This window comes from Falco punctatus (genome assembly GCF_963210335.1).
Source record: "Falco punctatus genome assembly, chromosome: 3".
Lineage (NCBI taxonomy): Eukaryota > Metazoa > Chordata > Aves > Falconiformes > Falconidae > Falco > Falco punctatus.
The window spans coordinates 63,149,194-63,170,107 of NC_137582.1; the positions used below are offsets into that span (position 1 = coordinate 63,149,194).

General features: G+C 47.1%; 1 protein-coding gene across 5 annotated transcripts in view; it reads left to right on the top strand.

Moving 5' to 3' along the window:
• The window catches only part of LDLRAD4 (low density lipoprotein receptor class A domain containing 4), a 212,670-nt gene that overhangs the window by 180,698 nt on the left and 11,058 nt on the right, over positions 1–20,914 (top strand). For 3 of the 5 annotated variants that reach the window (XR_013926542.1, XM_080378125.1, XM_080378124.1), the window contains 2 exons: positions 9,043–9,197; positions 20,284–20,337. Coding sequence is in view for 4 of the 5 variants with exons in the window: in XM_080378125.1 (XP_080234251.1) it covers positions 9,043–9,197; positions 20,284–20,337 (209 nt within the window). In the remaining variant the exon portion in view is untranslated. The other 2 variants (XM_080378127.1, XM_080378126.1) reach the window with 2 other exon arrangements.

The window sequence follows — 20,914 nt, forward strand, 5'->3', positions numbered from 1 at the left end:
CCTTAGTCAGAAAGTACTAAAAAATCTTGATAGTCTGTTAATCTGCAGTCAAGTGCCCATTGTTTTCTTTTCCTGGCTGCCAAGGAGTTTGTTGGGAATTGAGATTTATGGAGTGAATAATCCACCTGGCAGGAGACTCTCTGTAACTCCTAAGTGTGTTCTTCAGTGGAAGAATGAACATTCCTTTTTGTGTGTAAAATACTGCTAATAGCTTATTTAGCAACCTATATTTCTACAACAGGGCTTTCAGTTTTGTGTTGGAGGTGGGTTCTTGCATATGCATAGATTCTAGCACCCATGCTAATTCCGTCTCTCATTTAACTTTCATCTGTTCCTATGGTAGGATAATGCATGATGTGATCTCTCAGCTTTTTAATGTGGTTCTTAGTGCATCTCTTCTAACTCCTGTTTGAATGGGCTAAAAAAAATATTAATAATGAGGGATGATTCTTCCCTGTACTTGCTGGGAATTGCGTGGAAAACACAGGGAGCTTAGGCAGGGTAGTCATGCTGCAACCACTGAGACTCCACAGAGTCCAGTACCAGATATTAATTGCATGTGCTGCAGGGAGAACTCTGAATAACAACAGGATTAAGAAAAATACATTGGTGATCCTTTCTTGCCTTTTCCTTAAATGGCTCATTTTTACAACTACTGGTTAGATTTGAGCTCAACGTAAGGCAAAAGCTGTGGAATGTGATCAAATGAGGGATGCAAGGGGTTGCAGTATTTTCAGCACAGCTGATTTTGTTCACGGTTTTTTAATAGAACTAAATGGAGGATTGAATTAGTCGATGATTAAAATAAGTGGAAGCCACTGTATAACAGTGTTCGACGTAATGGGTACCTGCGTGAAATTTTGTTTCTCAGTCACCCAGTTGCTTTGTCCCTTTAGGGTTATTTTCAAGGTCTGAGTAGCCTGGACTGATTATCACCCTCAGATTTACAGCTGCCTTTCCCTGCGTAGAGTTTCTTGTTCCTTACGCGTCAGCACTAAGAAATTTGTATCTGTTTTTCAGCAGTGGCAGACGAGCATCAAAGTTACCAGCAGTGTAATCTCCAGGGTAAACAGGGCCAACACATTACGCTCGCTGTACCATTTAACCCTGCTGGAGGAGACGACTGTAAATTGCCTGTGTCGAGCTGGTGTGTGAGGACTAATAGAACTGCAGTGGGGATAATTCATGAGTAGATTTTCTCACTCGCCAGTGTAAACAGAGCTAGGGCTAGTCAGGTCTGAAACGGTGATTACTTTTAAAACAGCATGTTACAATTCAGTGTCCCAGGTTGAACCCTCCTTCCAGCACAGGAAAACAAACCATCGCACGCGTGGCTACCACATGGACCACGCAGGCTGTGCAACTAACTATGCATATGAAGAGCTGCTTTGTTTTTCTAGGAAATGAAGTTTGGAGGGAGGTCCTTAACTGCAGATTGCAAAGGGTGATTTAAAAAAAGAAAAAAAAGAAGAAAAAAAAATCAATTTCACAATCCTTATTAATGCAGAGTAAAGAACAGCTTGAACAGGGAGTTAATTTAGAGGCCTTGAATGCTGTCCTCTTCTGCATTAAATCCCTCCACCAAACTTGCGTTTTTTGGGTTGTGCTGATAATCTCTCCACACTGCTCCTGTCTGCTTGTTCCTTGCACCTGATCACATTAAATACAATGACATAATAGATATGCACCTGCTGGCAAATAAGTTACCTGAATTCACTGCCAGCGAGAATAGCACTTTTCCTTTCCCTGAGGTGGTGCCATTCCTCAGTATCTTTTTCTGACAGATTTAACCTGTAAACTCCAGACTTAACGGAAAAGGTGAAAATTTGCTCCAGGAAGTGGCAATTTGAGAGGTGGGGGCATTTGGTGGGTGTGTCTGCAGTCACTTGAAGCCCATCCAGGTGCAGACCCTTACCCAAAAGGGAATGGTCCTGGTCTTCTGCTCTGTCTCTTACTGACCATTTCCTGCTGCCTTTTGTTGTGTTGGCATCAGCGTTCACCCAGCAAGCAATTTGACTTTTTCCACTGTGAGCAGAGACCTGGTCCAGCTCATCTGTGCTACAGCTGTGTCGCTGTCCGTGGGTGCACTGGGGCTGGCACAAAACAGACAGCGGGAAGGACCCAGGTCCATGCTCCCATGGCTGCTAGCTTGACATGGGGCTGGGATTGCAGCAGGCAGTGATTACCTGGGTACTCCCAAGGCCTGCCTGGGCTGGCTGGGGGGCTGAAAGCATAGCTCCCCCCCCAGCAGGCACGTGTCACCCCAGCCTGTCTTTGACTGTGAAGCATCATCCTGGTGCCGCCTGGAAGAGGCACATAAGGATGCATGGCCCTGCGTGAAGCATTAATGGTTGTAGACATGTGACCGTCTCAGATGGTTTTCAGGGCTGAAGTTAGGTGCGTGGCTCTGAGCTGTATCAGGGAGGGGGAAGCACCTCTGCGCACACACACACACACCCCCACTGTCCAGGTTCCCCAGGTGAGTGACCACAAGGGGCTGACTGCAGGCAGGATGAAACACTCCCTTATTTTCCAGTTTAAGACGGGGTTTTTTCTTTACTTCTCAGAGTAAGGGCTGGCCAAAAGCCTGCCCAGTCAGTAATGTCTTTAGAGAAGCAGAGAAAGAAAGAAGGAGGTAAGTAGCAGAAATGCAAAACTCCTATTGAGAAAGCAGCACCTGTCCAGTTTTGGTCACCAAAGCATAACGCTGTTTTCTTACACTTAAGAGATAATATCTTTACTACTAGTAAAACCAAAAAATCGGCTTTCGTTCTTGTGGTTTCCAGAATGAGTCTTTTGTTTTCCCAGTGAAGACCGAGGAGACAGATCAGTAAACACATCCTTTATAAAATTTCACCTAAATGTTACCAAGTTTAATTAGCCCTTGGGTTTATCATTAATATGCTAGACTTGCAGTGGCTTGTGGAGGAGCATGATGACTCGGTGTGCCAAAGCCTGCTTAGGTAGCTTCAACCCTGTCACCAGAGCAGCCGACCTGCTCAGAGGTCATGTGGAACCTGCTACTGGGAGGGGGATTTTAGAAGGAAGCCAGTCCCCTGTCCTTGTTGACAGAGCGGCTTTTCTGGGCTATCTGGCACTTACAACGCAGTTGTTCAGCCCCTGAAGGGCTTGATTCACATTAAAAACTTGATGATAAATTCTTAATAAATAGCCAAATATTGTTCTGAGGATGTTCTTGAGGATGCTTATCAGGTGCATTGCTTATGGATACAGCACTCTTAATGATTTTTCAGTCATTATGCCTGCGCTTGTACAGTAATACTAAACAAATTTTGGTGGGTTGGGAAGTAGTGGGCTAGAGAGGGAGTAAAGTGTATAATCTTACCAGTCTCTCTACATACCGAATTCCCAGTTTTGCCAAAGCAGTTGGCTTGTGTTAGAAGGTTAATGCCCTTCAGGAACTGAAAAGATTGAACATCCAGGCTTCAATTGTAGGAGACCGAAGTAAAGAAGCAGCGTTAATACTAATACATTAATTTTATTTTTTCTGCTTCTAGTCTTTGAACTACACACATCTGAAACCAACTTCTCATGTTAAATATGAGGTTTGGGAATGATGCGTGTGGGTCAATCCTTGGCTCAGAAAATCTGTTTGACAGTTCAGTCCTTGGCAACAGAGAATTTGCAACAGGAAGGTAATCAGCCTCAGCAGCGACTCTGTACGCACAAAGCAGGCCATGCCCATACAACAGCCATGTTTAAAAGGCTGGTCTGTTGAATCAGTTGTTTTCAAAGTAGGCTAGGGGAGATGAGATTGTAGTTTGGAAGGTGTTCCACATCCGCTATCTGAACTGAATTACTTCCCTTTGCTGGTAATGGTGCTGTAGTCTGTTAACACTCTGCTTGCACAAAAGCATTCCATTGACATACAACTTAAACTCATTCTGCTCTTCTAGGAACTCTCGGGATATTTATTTACAGTCCACAATCACTGTCCCCCAGCCTGACTGTACTGTTTGGTTTGGGGCCTTAGTCCATGCAGTATCGAGCTGAACATCAACAATCGTTTAATAAATCCAGACAGCAGGGATATAGCCTGTAACCCAACAAGGGAGCCTGCTGTGTGCTGCGGATATGGGTATCAGGATGTGTCTTCTAGTATTTTCAGCACCCTGACTCCTCTGCATGCTGGCTTGACGGATGACTGTGTGCAGGCTGGCTCCTCAGGCTCTTTCCCCTGTTGGCCTTTGCTCCTTGACTTTAGTCAGGGGATCCTTTTTTTGGGGGGGGGACTGGTCCATGAAGTTCGCATATCTGAGGTGTGGGGAGCAGCAGGTCTGTCTCCGTGGGCAGGCCCAGAGCATGTCTGGGGGCAGCCTGGGCCATCGCCGCGGTGCTGTGAGGGGGAGCGGTGCTGGCGTGGGGCTGTGACGAGCCAGCCAGCCCACTGGAAGCAGGACACGCTGCAGCCCAGCTCCTGTGCCTTCAGCAGCTCCCAGGAGCTGGCTGAGTACGGACCAGAGGGTGAGCTCTCTTCTCCTGCTCACACAGACACGCACTGGTCTTGCCCGCTGCTTTGGGGATGCTACCCCGGAGGCTTAACGAGCAACGGGAGGGGGGCTTGGCCTTGCTGGTGGGGCAGGTACAGGAGGAACATCCCGGGAGCGGAGGGACACACCGCTCATGGTAACGGGGGTCCTGGCGAGGCAGGGACCCCTGCGGGGCTGGGGGCAGCCTGCAGTTCGGCTGCCGGGCTCCGACGGTGAGCGCGGGGTGGGACGGCAGGCGGTCGGGCTGAGGCCCAGCCGGGCTGGCTCCGCCGCGGGGCAGGGCAGGGCGGGCGCTGCTGGAGCCGGGAGCGTTGGCCAAGAACCACGTGTGCGGCTGGATCCCCAGGCTCGGGAGCCCCGGTGCTTTCCTTTCCCCTCCCCCTCTTATCTTGTTTTTTAAAACGCGTGTGCGTGGATCGCTGGCGGTGACAGGCGCTCTTTCCTCTGGGGGTTGGCGCGTTACCGTATTGCAGCAGGGGGCGCCTCCCCGTTATTTTACACTCCCCCCCCCGACCACGCCTGCGGTGCTGCGCGGGGAAGATTCCGCGTTTTCCGCTTCTGCCGGTTGTGTGCCTGCGGCGCGGGACGGGACGGGACGGGACGGGGGGGTGTCCTCTCCGGCGCCTTTCGAAGAGCCGCGTCCCCGGTGGGGATGGCTCGGTAACGCGGGGGGCGTGCCGCGGACCCCCGCTCCCCCGCCGGGGCCGGCAGCCGACGGAGGCGGGCGCGGCGCCGGCTCCCCCGCGGGCGCGTGACGGCGGGGCGCGGGCACGTGCGGGGGGCGGGGCGGGCGGCGGCGCAGGCGCGGCGGGCCGGGGCAGGCGGAAGAGCCTGGGCGCCCCGAGCGCCCGCCGGGCCGGGCCGGGCTTAAAGAGCGGCGGGGCGGCGGCGCGGGTAAGCTACGCACCTTCCTCCCCGCGGCCCTCCCGGCCCCGCGCCGGGCTCGGCCAGGAGCGGGGCGGCCGGGGGCTTTGTCCGCCTTTTTTTTTTTTTTTTTTTTTTTTTTTGCTCCCGGCGGTTCACCGCGGTTTTCTTTATTGTTTTCCGGGTTTTTTTTACGATATTTTTTTTTAAATTCCTTCCGCAGCAGGCGGGGCCCCGCCGTCCGGAGCGCTGAGCCGCCTTTCGTGTCCGTGTGTCCGTGCGAGCGCTCACACGCACGGCCCGGGGAGCGAGGGTGACCAGTGCCGGCCCTGTCTGCCCGCTCCGGCCGGGCCGGCGCTCCGCGGCGTGCGGCAGCTGCCCGGCGGCGGCCGCGGTGTGAGCGCCGGGGCCGGGCCCCGCCGGTGCGCTGGCGGGAGGGACGGACGGCCGGGAGACTGTCTGTCGGTCCGTGCCCGCGTAGGGCTGAGCGGGCAGCCTGGGGACGCTGTCCCCCCGCTGGATGGAGCCCAGGGCTGCCGGTGATGCGGTGCCCCCCGCGGGGGCTGGCGGAGTGGTTTGAGCCCCCCGTCCGCCGGAGGCGAGCATGTCCAGTGAGCAGCTTAATAGGACAGCGGTGAAGGATGCGCGGTTAAAAGACCTGTTGTTGGAAAGAGGTACCCGCCTGTTCGCTGCTGCGCCCGCAGGGGCAGGGCTGCGGCGAGCCCGGGCTCCGGCTTACCGGAGCGAAGCCCAACTTCGCGGCTGGCGGAGCCGGGGGACGCCGTGGGGGCTTCCCTGGCCGGGGGGGGCGGGTCTGTCTGCCGAGGAGGACTGCGGGTGGCGGTCCAGGTGCTTTCGCTTGCGTGCGTGTTGACGGGGTTATAAATGATTTCTCTTGTTTTCATGCTTTTCTGTGGAGGTGTCGTCATTCAGTATATAGTTGCTTTTTCCGCGCTGGGCACTTACCATAGAAAAATACTCTACTGGGAGGAGAAAAATGTATTGTGATTTCCTGCATGTAAAGAAACAGGTATATGCAAGTGTGACAGAGAGACTTGGGGAGGTAAAAAACCGTGTCGTTTCTCTTCGCCAAGTCTCTTTGCCAGCTGACAGCGGAGGAGCCGGCTGGAGCAGGTGCCGGGGCGGGGGGCGAAGCGGGGGCCGGCGGCCGCCGGGAAGCACTCGCGGTGCCTTGAGCGGCGCCGGTGAAGAGACACCGCTGCAGCTCTTGTTTTTTCCCTTTTTCCTGTTAATAAACTAGTGAGTAGCAGGAGGGCTAGTCAGGAGGAAGGGTGAGGTTGAAAATTACCTTCCTTTTTTCTTTCCATCCGTACTTTACAGCGAGGAAATCCTCTCGAATTATCAGTAGGGTGTTCTGTTGCAGTTTGCATTTGCGGTGTAAAGCTGGACTTGGAAAATCCTGTGTGTTGTGGTTTTAATTTTCTTTACTATGTGGCCATGTTTTAGTCAAACATTTCGAAATTATTCTTCCCCCCTGCCAAGGGAAATGCTCAGAGATCCAATCATTTATTTCTAAAGGAGAGGTACTGTCCCCTGCCGCTGAGATGCTGGAGCCCTGATAAATTTAGAAGAGACTGCCCTTGGCAGATAGAGAAAGTAATATGTCATTCCAGTGATCTTTGCATTCTAGGAAAGCCTAAATCAACATTGCTTGTTTTGCATGTTGCCCTTTAGCAACAGTCTCTCAATTTCCAGTCTAAAGTATTACACGGACCCCCCAAAAAAGGTTTTGTTAAAGAAACCCTTTAGTACTCGGTAGCTGCAGAATGTGATTTGCAGCAGTCGTCAGTAGTGTTAAGTCTGTATTTTGTTTGTGTTTCTGAGGCAAAACCCCCTCAACTTTTTACTTAAACGTGGGTTTGGTGGGTTTGTTTTTTAATTAATGCTATGCTTCCTGCCTTTTGATCTTTTAGTGCTGACATCATTAGCTTCCAGTGATGCGAGGGGGGGTGGAGGGATGTTGCTGCACTGCATATGGGATTGGTAGCAAAAGTGAAGCAAAGCACTGACTAACAAAAATTTTTGAAGATGATGATCTGCGTGGTAGTGGATGGTACTTAACAGCAAAGAGAAAGTAAATGATAGATGTATTGTTGCCCTTTTACTCTTTGCTTAGCCTTAAATAGGTTTAGTTACTCCTACTGAGATGATTGCAGAACCTCAGCGCTTAGATGGTGGTGTGTCTGTGCCCACTGGTAACTTGTGACGAACAGCTGGACCTCAGCACCAGCCTCCACTGGACACCAGTGCAACTTGCAGCTCCTGTAATCTGAGGTTTTGTTTGGAGATCTTAAGAGTCTTAGGTTTGTAAGAGATCTTAGAATAATGAAACAGTCTTGGACTTCCTTTGGTTCCACTGCAGGTCACTTTGGATTTTATGTGTGAAAAGCATTTTTCTAGCTCAGCTTTATAGTTGTGTTTGCATACTTCTGTTACACAGAAGGCTGAGGATGACTGCAAATGAAAGAGATTGGGGGGGGGGGACGACTTGTTTTCTCTGATTGCTTTGTCTTTTTATTTTTGTATTTTATTTATCTTTCTTTCTTTATTGGCTTTTTAAAACAGAAAATGTAGTATTGCTTCCCCAAAGCCCATTTTTTGGTGTCCAAAAAAATAACAGTACTTCTGGGAAGTGCCGAAACTGAGTAACTTGCACTGCTGCTTTGCTTTTTCTGCCAGGCTAGCAACCAAAAACCTCTTCCCATTAACTGGAGTTGTCTCTCAAGATGAGAGCATCCCCTGTGAGCGATGTAGTTTCCATAGAAATATCAGCAAGTGTGTAACTCCAAAGGGCAATTCCTCCCCTTGCTCATCCCTGCTGCTCCAGTATAGCCAAAAGGGTGAAAGGGTGACTCATTTCTAAATCTACTTAATATTTGTTGTATAGGCAGGACTTCAGATAAGATGATGGGCTCTGATGGAGTTACTTGTAATTGTATCTCTTGCTACAGCCAAGGCCCTGGTTTCATTTTTAACCATAGTGGAACATAACTTGTTTTAGAATATCAGATCTCTTTTTAGATTTTTACTTGAATGGGAATGTCCTAGAACAGTTAATTTTTATCTAGTTGGAGAGAAGCAACTGAAGAAGACATTGTATGTAGATTCAATAGGAAAAAAAAAAATTTCCCCCTCTTGATTTAGATGGCTTTTGTGCTGTTCAGCTGGTTGAAAAATCAAGAGTAGTTTACTAGATAGTGTCCCGATTCCTTTCTCTATGGCCTCTGCTTTGAAGCTTATGGAACCCTCTGGATTCAGTTGGCATTGCAGGTGGCTATTAAAATAGAGTGGGGTTTGAGTGTCTTTGGTTTGTTTTTTCTCCTAGTGAAATCATTTTATTCTCCAGAAGGCTTGTCTGTACTATTTATGCTGAAGAATTTGTTACTTGTGAAGGCTGCAGAGTAGTATCACCAAGAAGTTTCTTAGCTTTGATCTGCAGCCACTAATACTGAATGATGGGCACTGCCAAAAAAATATTTTCATACTACTTTGGAACAGTGTTTTCTTCATGAAACTTTGTGAAATGGACAGCAGTAACATCTTAATCAAGATCAGTCTTGATGGAATACTGAGGATTTTTCAGGTTATTGCTTTGATGGATAACTTTCTCTGTGATTGACATATTTTCCTTTTTTCTTTGTTTTAGCTGAACTGGAGTTTGTTCAAATCATCATTATAATTGTAGTTATAACTGTTATGGTGGTAGTCATCATCTGCTTGTTGAACCATTACAAACTTTCGACACGCTCCTTTATCAACCGACAGAGCCAAAGCAGAAGACAGGAAGAAACTTTGCAGACAGTGAGTATGAGCCCCTTGCACCAAATACCTTCTCTTTGCGCTGTACGGGCCTGCGGCAAAGCCTTCTGAGGAGCTCCAGTACAGGCAACTGTTGAAAAACTTCTCATGCCACTTCCAGTACTCCCTATAGTTAGGTCTTTTGCTGAGGTTGTATTTGTCAGTAGAACAAAAAATCATAACATTAATAACTCTTTAATTAATCATATCTTAATTTTTTTAGACCCTACTATGTTTTATGTAGCCTATTTTCATTTTATGTTTGGAGGCTCAGATGTGACATCCTGTTTGCTGCTGCTGTAATTTGAAGGGGAGTGGAGGGGAAATGGATGGAGACCACCTGGGGTACAAAGATTTGAAATAAATGTTGTTTGACTTTCCATGTATTTACTAATATCCTGGAGTTTTATCACTATTGCTCTTTTGTGAAGCTACAATAACTGGTTTTTTGGATTCAAACCACTGGCTCAGTAAAGGCCTGTGTTTGTTTCACTCAAATTACATCAAAATGTAACATTTGTTGTACTCAAACAACAAGAAAATGATCCCTCCAAGGACTGGAGTGGTTAAGATGTGTTGTTACAGAGCCAAACACTTAAGACAGTCTCAGCTGAGACCTCTTAAGGCTGTCTTTTGTCAACCCAGCAGTAAATGGGCCCCTAACTTGCCTTGGGACCAGGAGTTTGCTGGGTGGTATGCACTGCTCCCTTGTGAGGGTTTAACCACAGGGTGTCTGTGGCCCTGGAACATCCCCCCCAAGCCAGGCAGTATCCTCTGCTGTTGCAGGGAGGTCCTTTTTCTGATGTGCTTTTCAGTGTCCCTGGAGTGGTGCCCCTTGGCCTCTTTGCTAACTGTGGTAGCCAAGCGGCCATTGGTGGGGATAGCATTTTGGTGCATCGAACTTCTGGCAACAGTGTTGGGTTCACACTTTCATCTCATTTTGTTGTCAGAAAACCTGACTGTAGCTGAAAGGTGTAGCCCCATAATGGTTTACACCAGTCATAAGCCCATGGTTTCACCGTTCTTTCCATCCTGGTCCTGTGTTTCCTCCTCCTTTGTGCTTAGGGAGCTACTGGGGTCATAGTGAGAGGCGTCAGGGGACTGATCTGGCTGAACACTAATCGTGTTTTTTTCAGTTAGATTTCAGCCAGATAAACGACTGAAATGCCTGGGCCAGGGAGGAGACAGGGATGCCACAGCCAGGGCTGGACCTGAGCAGCTGCTGTGGAGCTGGACCCCTGGCAACTTGAGTTCCCAAAGGTCCCACTTAGCGCATCACCTGCGCCTTTTTGCTAGGGTGAATAGCTCATACCTTGGAGGCTGTGCAAGGACGAAAGGAGCTGTCTCCTTGAGGGGAAGTAGCCTCATTCTCTAGTGCTTTGGTAGCACAGAAATATTTAGCTCTTAATTTGCTTACAGACAAAACTGGAACTTGTCAAACCTTGAGCCCTTGTGGACTTCAGGATTGGAAAAAATGGCTGGATTAATTTGTGTTACTCTTAAATGGATGCTGTCATTCAAGACCCACACTTCTGTCTGAAAAATGTTAGCTAAAATTGCTAAAAGTACCTAAAATTAAATAATTTGAGATAAAGGAAATGCATTTTCATCTTCACACATCTTTTAAAACTGCAGTAAGCTGTCAAATGCATGAAGTAACGCGTTCCTTCCTTTGTATGGTTTGTTAGTATTGTCTGTTGTTGGAGCAAGTGATGCTTTTTTCTCTTAGATGCAAGGGAGGAAACATCACCTTCTTGTGAAGAAGAACATGCAGTTTGGTGGTGGAGACTTAGGAGCACTGTAGTATCCAGAACTGCTCTTAAATAATTTTTAAAACACTGGCTCAGTTTCAGTTTGTCACCCTTTTCAGTCATGATAATCATAGGCAAGTGAGCACTTCATGGGAATTGATGATTAGTTGGCGAGAACTGGTTACTAATTCTTCTGAAAACTCTGGTATAGGTTTGTCGTCATTGACTCCTGGATTTCTGATAGGCTGAAGCTGGGTCATACTTGTGGGGAATGGGACCTAAGAGGTCTCTTAGGTCAGATGTCAAATATGTTTGAGTTCCCCGGTGCCTCAGGTGTTGGAAAGACATTATGATAGAAACTGGTTGTGCACTGCTTACAATGGAAACCTGAAAAGCGGTGTGTGTTGCGTGAGGGTCGGGAACCTAAAGCATTTGCTCTGTGATCTGAAACTGGAAATGACCAGTCTGTTGTCATTGTCCACGGAGGAGTGAATTGTACAAGGGAAATAGCGTGAGCAGTAAGATGCAGGTTAGATTATATAATTTTAAAAGATGTTTATTTTTTAACCAGGCAGGCCTTGTTCTGTGTGCAAGTGCTATTGATAAGTGGATTCTCTTCCAAGGGAATGGTTTTGTGGGGTGTGTTTTTTAATGGTATATGGACTCTGAAAACAGGTTTAAGTGTTTAGTAGCTACTGATGTCTGAAGAAAATACCATTCTGACTCAGGCTTTCTGTTGGTGGAGGAATAGTGAATGGAAATCGAGGAAGTATGGCCGTACTTCTTAAAAAGAAAATGGCAAAGAAAATTAATTGACTGTGGGCTAGTTCCTGTAGTGAACTATGAAGTGAACTCCCCTTCATGTAACTGAGGTAGCAGATGTGTACCAAGATGCAGAATCATGCCTTTTGTATTTGGAGGGGCTTTTTTTTTTTCTTTTGTCCTTTCGTTACCTTCATTTTTCCTTTCTTTAACCCTGTCCTATTTCTAGTAATTGTGCCTTCCAACAGCTGAGCTGTGGCTGAATTGTGCAGATTTCTGGCCCCGTAAAGACCAACTATCGAACACATGATTTCTCTTATTCTGGTTCTTCTAGAAACTATAATAGAAATGAGCAGATAAATTATCTGCTGCTGTTATTGCCAACCTCACACCTGTAAAACTCATGGAGCAGTACAGCTTCCACAATAACGAAATAAAATGTATTTGTGTGTTTCTTTGTCTGGATGAACTTCCTTTTGTGTTAAAAACAAACAAAAAAAATTAACTGAAAACCAAAACAGAAAAGGCCTTAAAGCTGAAATTCTCATTGTCTTCCAAGCCCAGAAATTATAGTATTAAAAAGATGGAGTATCACTGGAATCACAAGTGTTGGTAACACTTGAAAGGCAGAAAAGGGACCAATCTCAGAAGCAAAACCCCTCCCCTTTGATAAGTGCGTGCTGAAAAGTAGCTGTTACATTCATGTTCTGTAAATATGCTTTCCAGTGTGGCCACCAATTAATCTTTATCTTTTTTTTTTTTTTCTTTTCATCCCCTCTGGAGTCTCATATTCCAGTCTTTGCCCAGGTCCTTGTTATATTAACTGGGTTAGTGTGCTGAGGCCTTAAACAGATCACAGCAGGGTCAGGACAACCTTCAAGTGCTCAGGAGTACTGGATGCTTCTGCAGCAGCACTGCCGAGGCCGCTGCCTGCCCTTCCAAGGCAAACCCTGCTGTCTCCTAGTGTAGCTATTTAGAATATTTGAACCAAATTTTGGGGTTGTTAACTGTGAAAGGTGGAAGGATGCTGAGTGTCAGCTGCGTTGTCACGAGCAGCAGTGTGGGTGACTCACTGAAGTGAGTGTACATGGTACTGAATGGTGTCCATACCGCAATGGATAAAATATGGAGGGTTTCCCACTGCTGCCCAGTCCATCAGCCGTGTTTTGCTTTGCAGCCGGGAGTGAGCCATGGTTTGCAGAGCATCTGAGGGGAACGTGAAGGCTGTGGGGTGTGGAGTGCTGGGTTGTTTTGGGGCAGAGCCATGTGGCAGCCTTGGAAAGGCACGTCTGTGTATGGGGTATGTCCGCCTGATATCCCAGGGGAGGTATGTGTTGCTGGCTCTGCGTTGGGAGGGCAGCACTGCTGGTAACCAAAACCATCCTGCTGGAGTGTAGGTAGCCGCAGCTGAGCTGCTGCTGCGGCACTGTGCTGTTCGCTGGGACAAAACAAAGATCGATCTTGCTCTCTGATGATTAACTCTTAGTGTCATCACCAGTGATTTTCAGGGGGGATGTTGAGGAAAAAGAGATTAAGTGATTTACAGAGAGGTACTTAATGAGCTTCTGGTGTTCCTAAATTTATTCCTTCTCTTTGTCCTGGTGGCTTCTGTCTCCATGTTTTTCTCTTATGCACTGGATGTTGAAGGGGTACTGAACACTTGGACTGCCTCAGGCCTGCTCCTGGCAGCAAAGTCCCTGTATCTATCACACAAGATGCTCACCCTGACTGGACCCCACCGCCCAGCACCCAGGGCAGCATTGCTGCTGGGGCTAGTCAGCTTGCATTAGGACCTGCATTGATAATGCCCATCTTGAATGCCAGGCTCCAGGAGCACAGCTGTAAAAATATTGCTCTCTTCCCTAGAACAGCATTTCAGAATAAAAGGGGAACATTAGGGGGGTGACAGAAAACACTCAATATTGACAATGCCAGGGATTTGTCAGTGATTTCAAATCTTAGTCTTGCCTCTTGGCCTTTTAAATTGTTCCCTACCGGTGTTGGCATTATTCCTTCTGTTCCCTGCTGGTATCCCTGTATCACTCATTCTCATTTTCTTGCTGACATGTACAAAAGAAAGAAAATGCCACTGGGAACGTGAACGCAGTCTGTAGCAGGGAGAGAGTGTGAGTGCTGTAGACCACCGTGCTTTGCTAAACGTTTTGCTTTGCACAAGGCAGGCTTCAGTTGGCAGGAGCTGGACATGTGCTGTGTTCTCCTGTCTGTATGAGGGATGTGGGCTTGTCTCTTCAGGGAGTGCTGCCAGCAGGGACAGCATGGGCTGGCTGCTGCTCTTTGAAGTCTACCACAATAAAGTTCAGGACATCTTTAATAAGGGCAGGACCATCTAAGAAACCAGCAGGTAGGACTAGAGAGTGAGGAGCACCAGCTTCGGGTGGCTCCCGACTCAAATGTGTCACCTTGGGCAACTTGCTTCTTCTCCAAATAAAGGAGGAAGGATAATAGTACTTACTTCCATCGCTTGGATGAAATGAAGATTACTTGAAGGGGTAAAGCGCTGTGAAGTTGGGAAAATAAGTTTTAAGGCATTAAGTAACAGAAATTATTGCTCTTAAGTGTAGGGAGGTGGACTACCACATGTGGGAGGTTTGGTGCTCTCCATAATTATCTCGCTGTAGTACTTCTCCCCCTTGGTACTGGGGGAAGTACCTGCCCTTGGGGAAATACAGCTTTTAAAGGGAAGAGCAGCCCTGCCGGAACCTTGTCGTCCTGTTGGGGATAACGCAGTAGTTTGTTTCGCTCGTGTTGAGCAGGGAAAACGTCGCCATCTGCAGAGCTGCGATGGTCTCTGTCACCCGAGAAGAGGCCGGGAGGGCCCCTGTGCCTTCCCGGAGCGTTCCGAGCCAGCTGCCGCTGTAGCGCGGCGTGATGTATCGCTGCCACCTAGGGCCGGAGCGGGAAACCGCGCTGCTGTCCGACACGCTTACATGTGCCGGAGGGGTGTATACATGTATCTCCATTAAAAAAAAAAAAAAAAAAAAAAAATCTGAGTTTAATCGAGAGGAAAAGAGGGACTTTTTAATACTTGTAATGCATTTCAGAAAGTGAAAAAATAACTTTTGTTTCTCAGGAGATAGTTTCAGTCAGTATTCTAATTCTCAGAGACTTAAACTTGGAGAAAAACTGGAGATCTCCTTGAGAGTCAGTAAAAAAGTTTGGATTCTGTGGTTTTGTTGTGGTTTAACCCCCGACAGCAGCTAAGCACCACACAGGTGCTTGCTCCTGGTGGAATGGGGGAGAGATTTGGAGGGATAAGAGTTAGAAAACTTGTGTGTTGAGACAAAGACAGTTTAATAAGTAAAAGCAAAAGCCACATACACAAGCAAAGCAAGAAATTAATTCGCTACTTCCCATCAATAGGCAGGTGTTCAGCCATCCCCAGGAAAGCAGGGCTCCATCATGTGTAACAGTTACTTGGGAAGACAAACGCCCTCACTCCGAATGTCCCTCCCTTCCTCCCTGTTCCCCCAGCTTTTATCGCTGAGCATGATGCTGTGTGGTATGGGATATCCTTTTCGTCAGCTGGGGCCAGCTGTCCTGGCTGTGCCCCCTCCCAGCTTCTTGTGCCCCCCCCAGCCTGCTCGCTGGTGGGGTGGGGTGAGGAGCAGAAAAGGCCTTGGTGCTGTGTAAGCGCTGCTCAGCAATAACAAAAACATTTCTGTGTTAGCAACACTGTTTCCTGTACAAATCTAAAAGATAGCCCCATACTAGCTACTGTGAAGAAAATTAACTCTGTCCTAGCTGAAACCAGCCCAGGGATGGTTTTGCTTTATTGCACTTTGAGGAATTTTTCTTGCTGAGTGTAAATTTTCACCTGTAACTTAACCCTGAATTAAAATTTTTTCTTCAGGTAAATTTCTTCCCTGCTGTCTGTCAATGTGCTGATGCTCAGCCAAGGTAGTTCGGATGACACCACGTGGTCCAGGAAGCACAGTGTTTAAAAATGGCCTCAAAAAGTAATCTTCCTAAACTGTTTAATTCTGGAGGTTGTAAACATTTGTAAAATACGAATTAGACCAATTATCTTAGTCTTCTCCGATCTCCTAAGATCTCAATATTGAGTTAAATAATCATTACCATAAGATAAGTAATCACTCAGCTGGATTTATTAAATGATGCTGTTATTTCAAAACCTAATCACAAAATTAATTTCTGTAAATTATTGTGAAACCAGCAATCGCAAAGGTCAGCAAGTGATGTAGCTGGATCCCTAGGATTTTTCTTGTTTTGGTGTTATTTGTAGGAGCTAGGATTTACCATGGAGACTCATTCTTTTTTGTTCCCAAACTGAACAATGTTAAAGATGAATACAGTATAGGAATGAATGTATAAGCTTTCTCTTCCTGTTACTTTTAACTATGGAAGCTCATGCCTGAAGACTTTTAGTCTCTTTAAGAAGGAGAAAGTTGAAGTGGATGGCTACTGAGAACCTGTAAGAAGCGGGTAAATGATATATTGCCCACAGGAAAAAAAAAGGATAAATGGCATTTGCTGAGGCTTAGCCTTGATTGCACATACCTAAAACCTACTTGTACAACACCCTGGGCTTTTGGTGTGAGAGGGCATTGGTAGCTGGGAAGCTGCTATCTGCGTGATGCCAAGCAGTGCGGTCCTGGGGCTGCCAGCTTGCGCCAGGCCTGGCAGCTGGTTAGCCGTCATGCTGAGCCGCATTGCCTGTGTCCAGTTCCGTCTTGCTTGCAGGATGAGAAGTCACTGAGTGAAACGAAGTTGAAAGTAGGTTTTTTTATCATTAGGAAATATACCTTGCTGTTTTGAATAATAAAGAGAGAAACAATATCAGGGAATATAAATACAAATGCTCTCAGTTCTTACCTGATTTTCACTGACCTGAGCACAGGGAAGCATTTTAGTTGTGGAATGTAGGTCTGTAAGTAGAGGGGCAGGGAGAGAGCAAGAAATTAACACTTTTCCACAGTGTAGGTCACTCAAAATTGTTGATGGCAGTCCCAGCATGTTACTTCTTACATCTACATCTTGGGGAAAGAAAAGTCGTGGCAGTATTTTCCTTCTGCAACACAGGGTTTTTGCTTTCTTCTCCTCTCATCCCCTTGTCATCACCCAACGAACACAGGGGTAGGTGGGCACCAACCCTCGGATTAGGTTGTATCTGCCCAGTTTAGGGGAGAGAGGATTTCCCTGATATGAAAGACTTGAGAAGGGTAGACAGTAAGTTTCCTGTGGTGGATGTAGTGATTTCAGGAAGGCAGAATGACTGAAAAGACCCAAATCGGGAAGATGGTGCAGGCACCTGTTTGGACGCAGTTCTCTTGTTCCAGACAGATGTCACCTTCTGTAGAGGAGATGGGGTTTATCTATGGAAGGCAAAGTGCAGAAAACCTCCAGCATCTCAGGGTAAGACTCATCAAAGGACTTCAGTGTGTTAAATTTTTATTCATTTCCTAGCTTTTCTCTTAGCCTTGGGCTGTTAGCGGAAGCGCATGTCTAAGTAAGTGGTTGCGGACAGACCCGAGCAGTCTGCCTTTGCGCCGAGCGGGCAGCTCCCAGGCCAGCCCTGGAGCGGGAGCCACACTGCTCAGCAGCAAGCTGCGGCGTCTGGGTCGGAGGCACCTCGTGAATTACGTGCTATGTAAAAGGATAAGGGGTATCTAGTGCATGATATCAGGCATAAATTATTTTCCTGTTCTATTCTGTCCCTCACATACATGTAAATAAAAACTTCATAGAGCCATTCACAATTAAGCACTGGCAGGTTGTCCCTTGTCTCTTTCTGTCTCTCTCTTCTCTCTGTACTCTTTCCCGTGTTGTCATACTGTTCTCCTCTTAAAGTCTAGGAAGCCCCTCTACGTGTTTGTATGTGTCATTGCAGGTCGCTGTACAATAAATTCATGTCCTAGAAGGGTTCAGGGGTTTCTCTATAGCTGAGTGCAGGAAACCCAGTTGCTTGCTAACCCCTTCCCTTTCTCATTGCCTCTCTTGCTGTCCGTTTCAAGACTGCCTGAAGTAAGAGCATACCGCCTTTTCCTACATGGGGCCGGTTGGTCTGGGCTTACTCTAGCGGTGAGGAGAGATTCCTGTACTATGGCACTGGACCAACGAGCTATGCATGGTGAGGTTGGTCTGCACGTGGTGTGTGAGCCTGGTATTTTCCAAGTGTGGGCGTGCTGCGCACATGCTACCCAGCCATCTGCCTGGGGAGTTCTCTGGCTCCTGGGATAGAGATCTTACTGGGGGTTGGCTGCTGCCAAATGATTTATTCAGCCTGCTGCTCTCTCCAGAGGAAACCTTAGGGAAGGGAGTAGTTACACGTGGGCTGCAGGACACACTGTGAGACAGAGTCCATGTTGTTACACATCATTGCATCCTAACCATTTCACAACCTTGCAGTTCGGCTGCATCCCAAGCTGTCTGCCTCCTCAATAGTTAGCCCAGAGCTGGGAGAGCCTTGGGCTCCTTTGGTCTTGTAGTCTTGGTCTGCCTATTGCAGCACCCTGCTTGCACCCTGGGTGGTCCCTGTAGCAGCTGCAGTGCCTCCAGGCAGGGTCTTCTAGTGTACTGGAGTTACCAGCAGTAGAAGTAACGGCCAGTGCCACTTTTCTAGCAAGTTGATTCTGTTAAGGCGTTGCTGGTACCACATCTGCATGCCTCGGCTCAGCACGCAGGTCCCGCTCCATCTCAGTGCAAGATTTTCCCCATATACTGCACTGTCTCCCTCGACTCTTCTTACTCTCTCCTGCCTTAGGGGAGATGAGCCCTAGGATGGGAGCCATCATTTCCACATCAGAAACTCTCTTCCATAAGGGAGTTGAAGTAACGTGTAGTGGTGGCAAATGGAATTCCTTTCTGGGTTGGGTTTGCCTTTTTTCCTCTCTTCTGAGCTTGAACACATTAAACGTGAGACCAGGACAGCTGCATAAATCATATTTTTCAGACTGTCACTTGGGAATCTGCTGTTGGGCTGTGTATGGACTGTAGTTCACGGGCAGTTAATTGAGCAGTGTAGCTTTGACTAACATATTTTACTTAACAATTGCAACAGGCTTGGAGCCTGCTGGGTTAGCTGCTGATAACCTGATAGTTTTTAATTGTGCAATTATACCCTCAGATATTTCAAAATGGGGGCATCCATGTGATGGAGGGGTGGAAAGGAAGGTGAGTAATGTATATGTACACGTATATATACAGTTACACAGTTACAACTTCTTCTTTTGACAAAACCTTATATAGGCACTGAAATATGTGACTACGTAAGATTTGTCTTTCGTATCAGGCCTTTGCACATGGGGATACTTTCAAAGGGAGGTTGTAAACAATTGCAGTTGTCAGCCTCCCTGCCTCTGCTCTCTAAAGCTACAGAAGAAAAGTGGTTGACCAGATTTGTTATTCAAAGCATTTCCCTTAACAGCTGAATCCTGTAGGAGATTCCTCTCAGAGCAGCTTTCCTCTGGGGTGGGCTCTCCTGACCAGATCACAGGTGGCTTTTGGTCTCTGAGTGTCACGATGAACATCTAGTGAGGTCTGTTTTTACATCTGAAATATGTTGAAGGATGCTATGGTGAGAAGGAGCAGTATGGTAAGATTTGAAAGTAGTCTACACAAGGTAGTGCTTTTGGGGACAGTATGCTTTTTCCTTCTTGTTCCTGAAATTTCTTGTGTCTATAAAATCATGAAACTTGAACTGGCACCACGAAAATAGTTGTGACCACACAATGTTTGGATTTTCTCTTTCTGAACCAAGATTGAAATTCTGTGCTTTATACTTTCTGATGTGTCCTTCTCAGCTTTGAAATTTCCAGTAAAATAAATCCATTGTGGTAGTTAGTGATACTCTAAACATTTAATTAAGAAGAAAAAATTATGATATACCTTAAGCTGTTTTCCCTTATTGACATGTTGTTCTTCACTCTTATTCTGCCCTGAGTGCTGGTACAGCATCAGAACCAGGCTCTCAAGGCATGAGAGGGAAAACACTTTGGCCTGAGAAGGTGTTTGGGGAGGTGGTTGAAGAGGTGAACGGGTGGCTGAAACCCAACTGTCTAACTACTGCTTATGGCGGGAGTTGGGCAACTGGAAGTTTTGACCAGAATATACCTGAGTTTAGAGTGACTCTCACTTCACTGAGACTACAGACGACAGATTTCATTGCGAACGGGTTCAGCTTTGGCGTGTAATTGGGATCCTGGCTGGTAGGTCAACTTTGTTGGACCTGCCAGCCTCGCTGATGTGGCCTTGTCACGAGCTGGGAGGTGACAGGTACCTGCTCAGCACAAAAGTGCTGAAGTGTCCGCAGTCGTTCCTGCATGTTGCAACATGCTCGTAGCTGCAGCCAGCTGGGTGCTGTGGATGGCATCTCAGCACTTGCAAAATGGACCAATCTTGACCTGCTTGGGTGCAGAGCTGCTGTTTGCTCTAGTTTTGGAAAGAACAGGGTGGGATGTTACTTGCTTACCACCTCTGTTTGGGTGGAGAGGGCCAGTCCTTCAAAGCTGACTGCTTGTAAGAGTTTTGGCACTGAGGCAGGATGGTGATGTGATCTATTAATTTTTCCTCTTTTCTTGTTTTCTTCTACATTCCAGGAAGGGTGCTTGTGGCCTTCAGAAAGCTCGGTTTCGCGCCAGGGTGCTTCAGAGGTATGGACAGATTTCTTACTATCTTCACCATGTACTTTCCTCTTTCCTGTAATGTATATTTAATTCCTTTCAAAAACATGCATCTGTTTAGGAAATAAAGCTTTTTCAGTGTAGACTAAGAGCCAGGTTCATGTGGACATCTGAGCCTGCCTTAACTCCCATTCCATAAATGCGTAAGACTTTTTCATTAAAAGAATAAAATTCTGCCTACCTGACACCTCATCTCCATCAGCAGCTCCCTGTATCATAGCAGGCATTCACAGGTAAAGTGGTGGAGGTGTGTCTCTGTCATGCAGTGGCTCAGTAATTAAAGAGTACTCAATAGAAGCGGGGAGACCAGTTGCTCTTCTTCCCGAGTTTTTCTTGGATTTACAACACATATCCTATCACCGGTGTCTCCTGTCTTCCAGCTAGCACAGATCGCTGGTCTGTGTGTGATTTGTGGGTGTATTGTTCCGAGTGGTCCAGCTCTCCTGTGACAAACGGCAAAGCTTCCTGGTGGTTGGCCCTGCATCTGTGAGGGTCAGGGGCTAAAGACTTGCTCTGCGTGGACCCAGAAATGAGAAGAGCAGTTTGA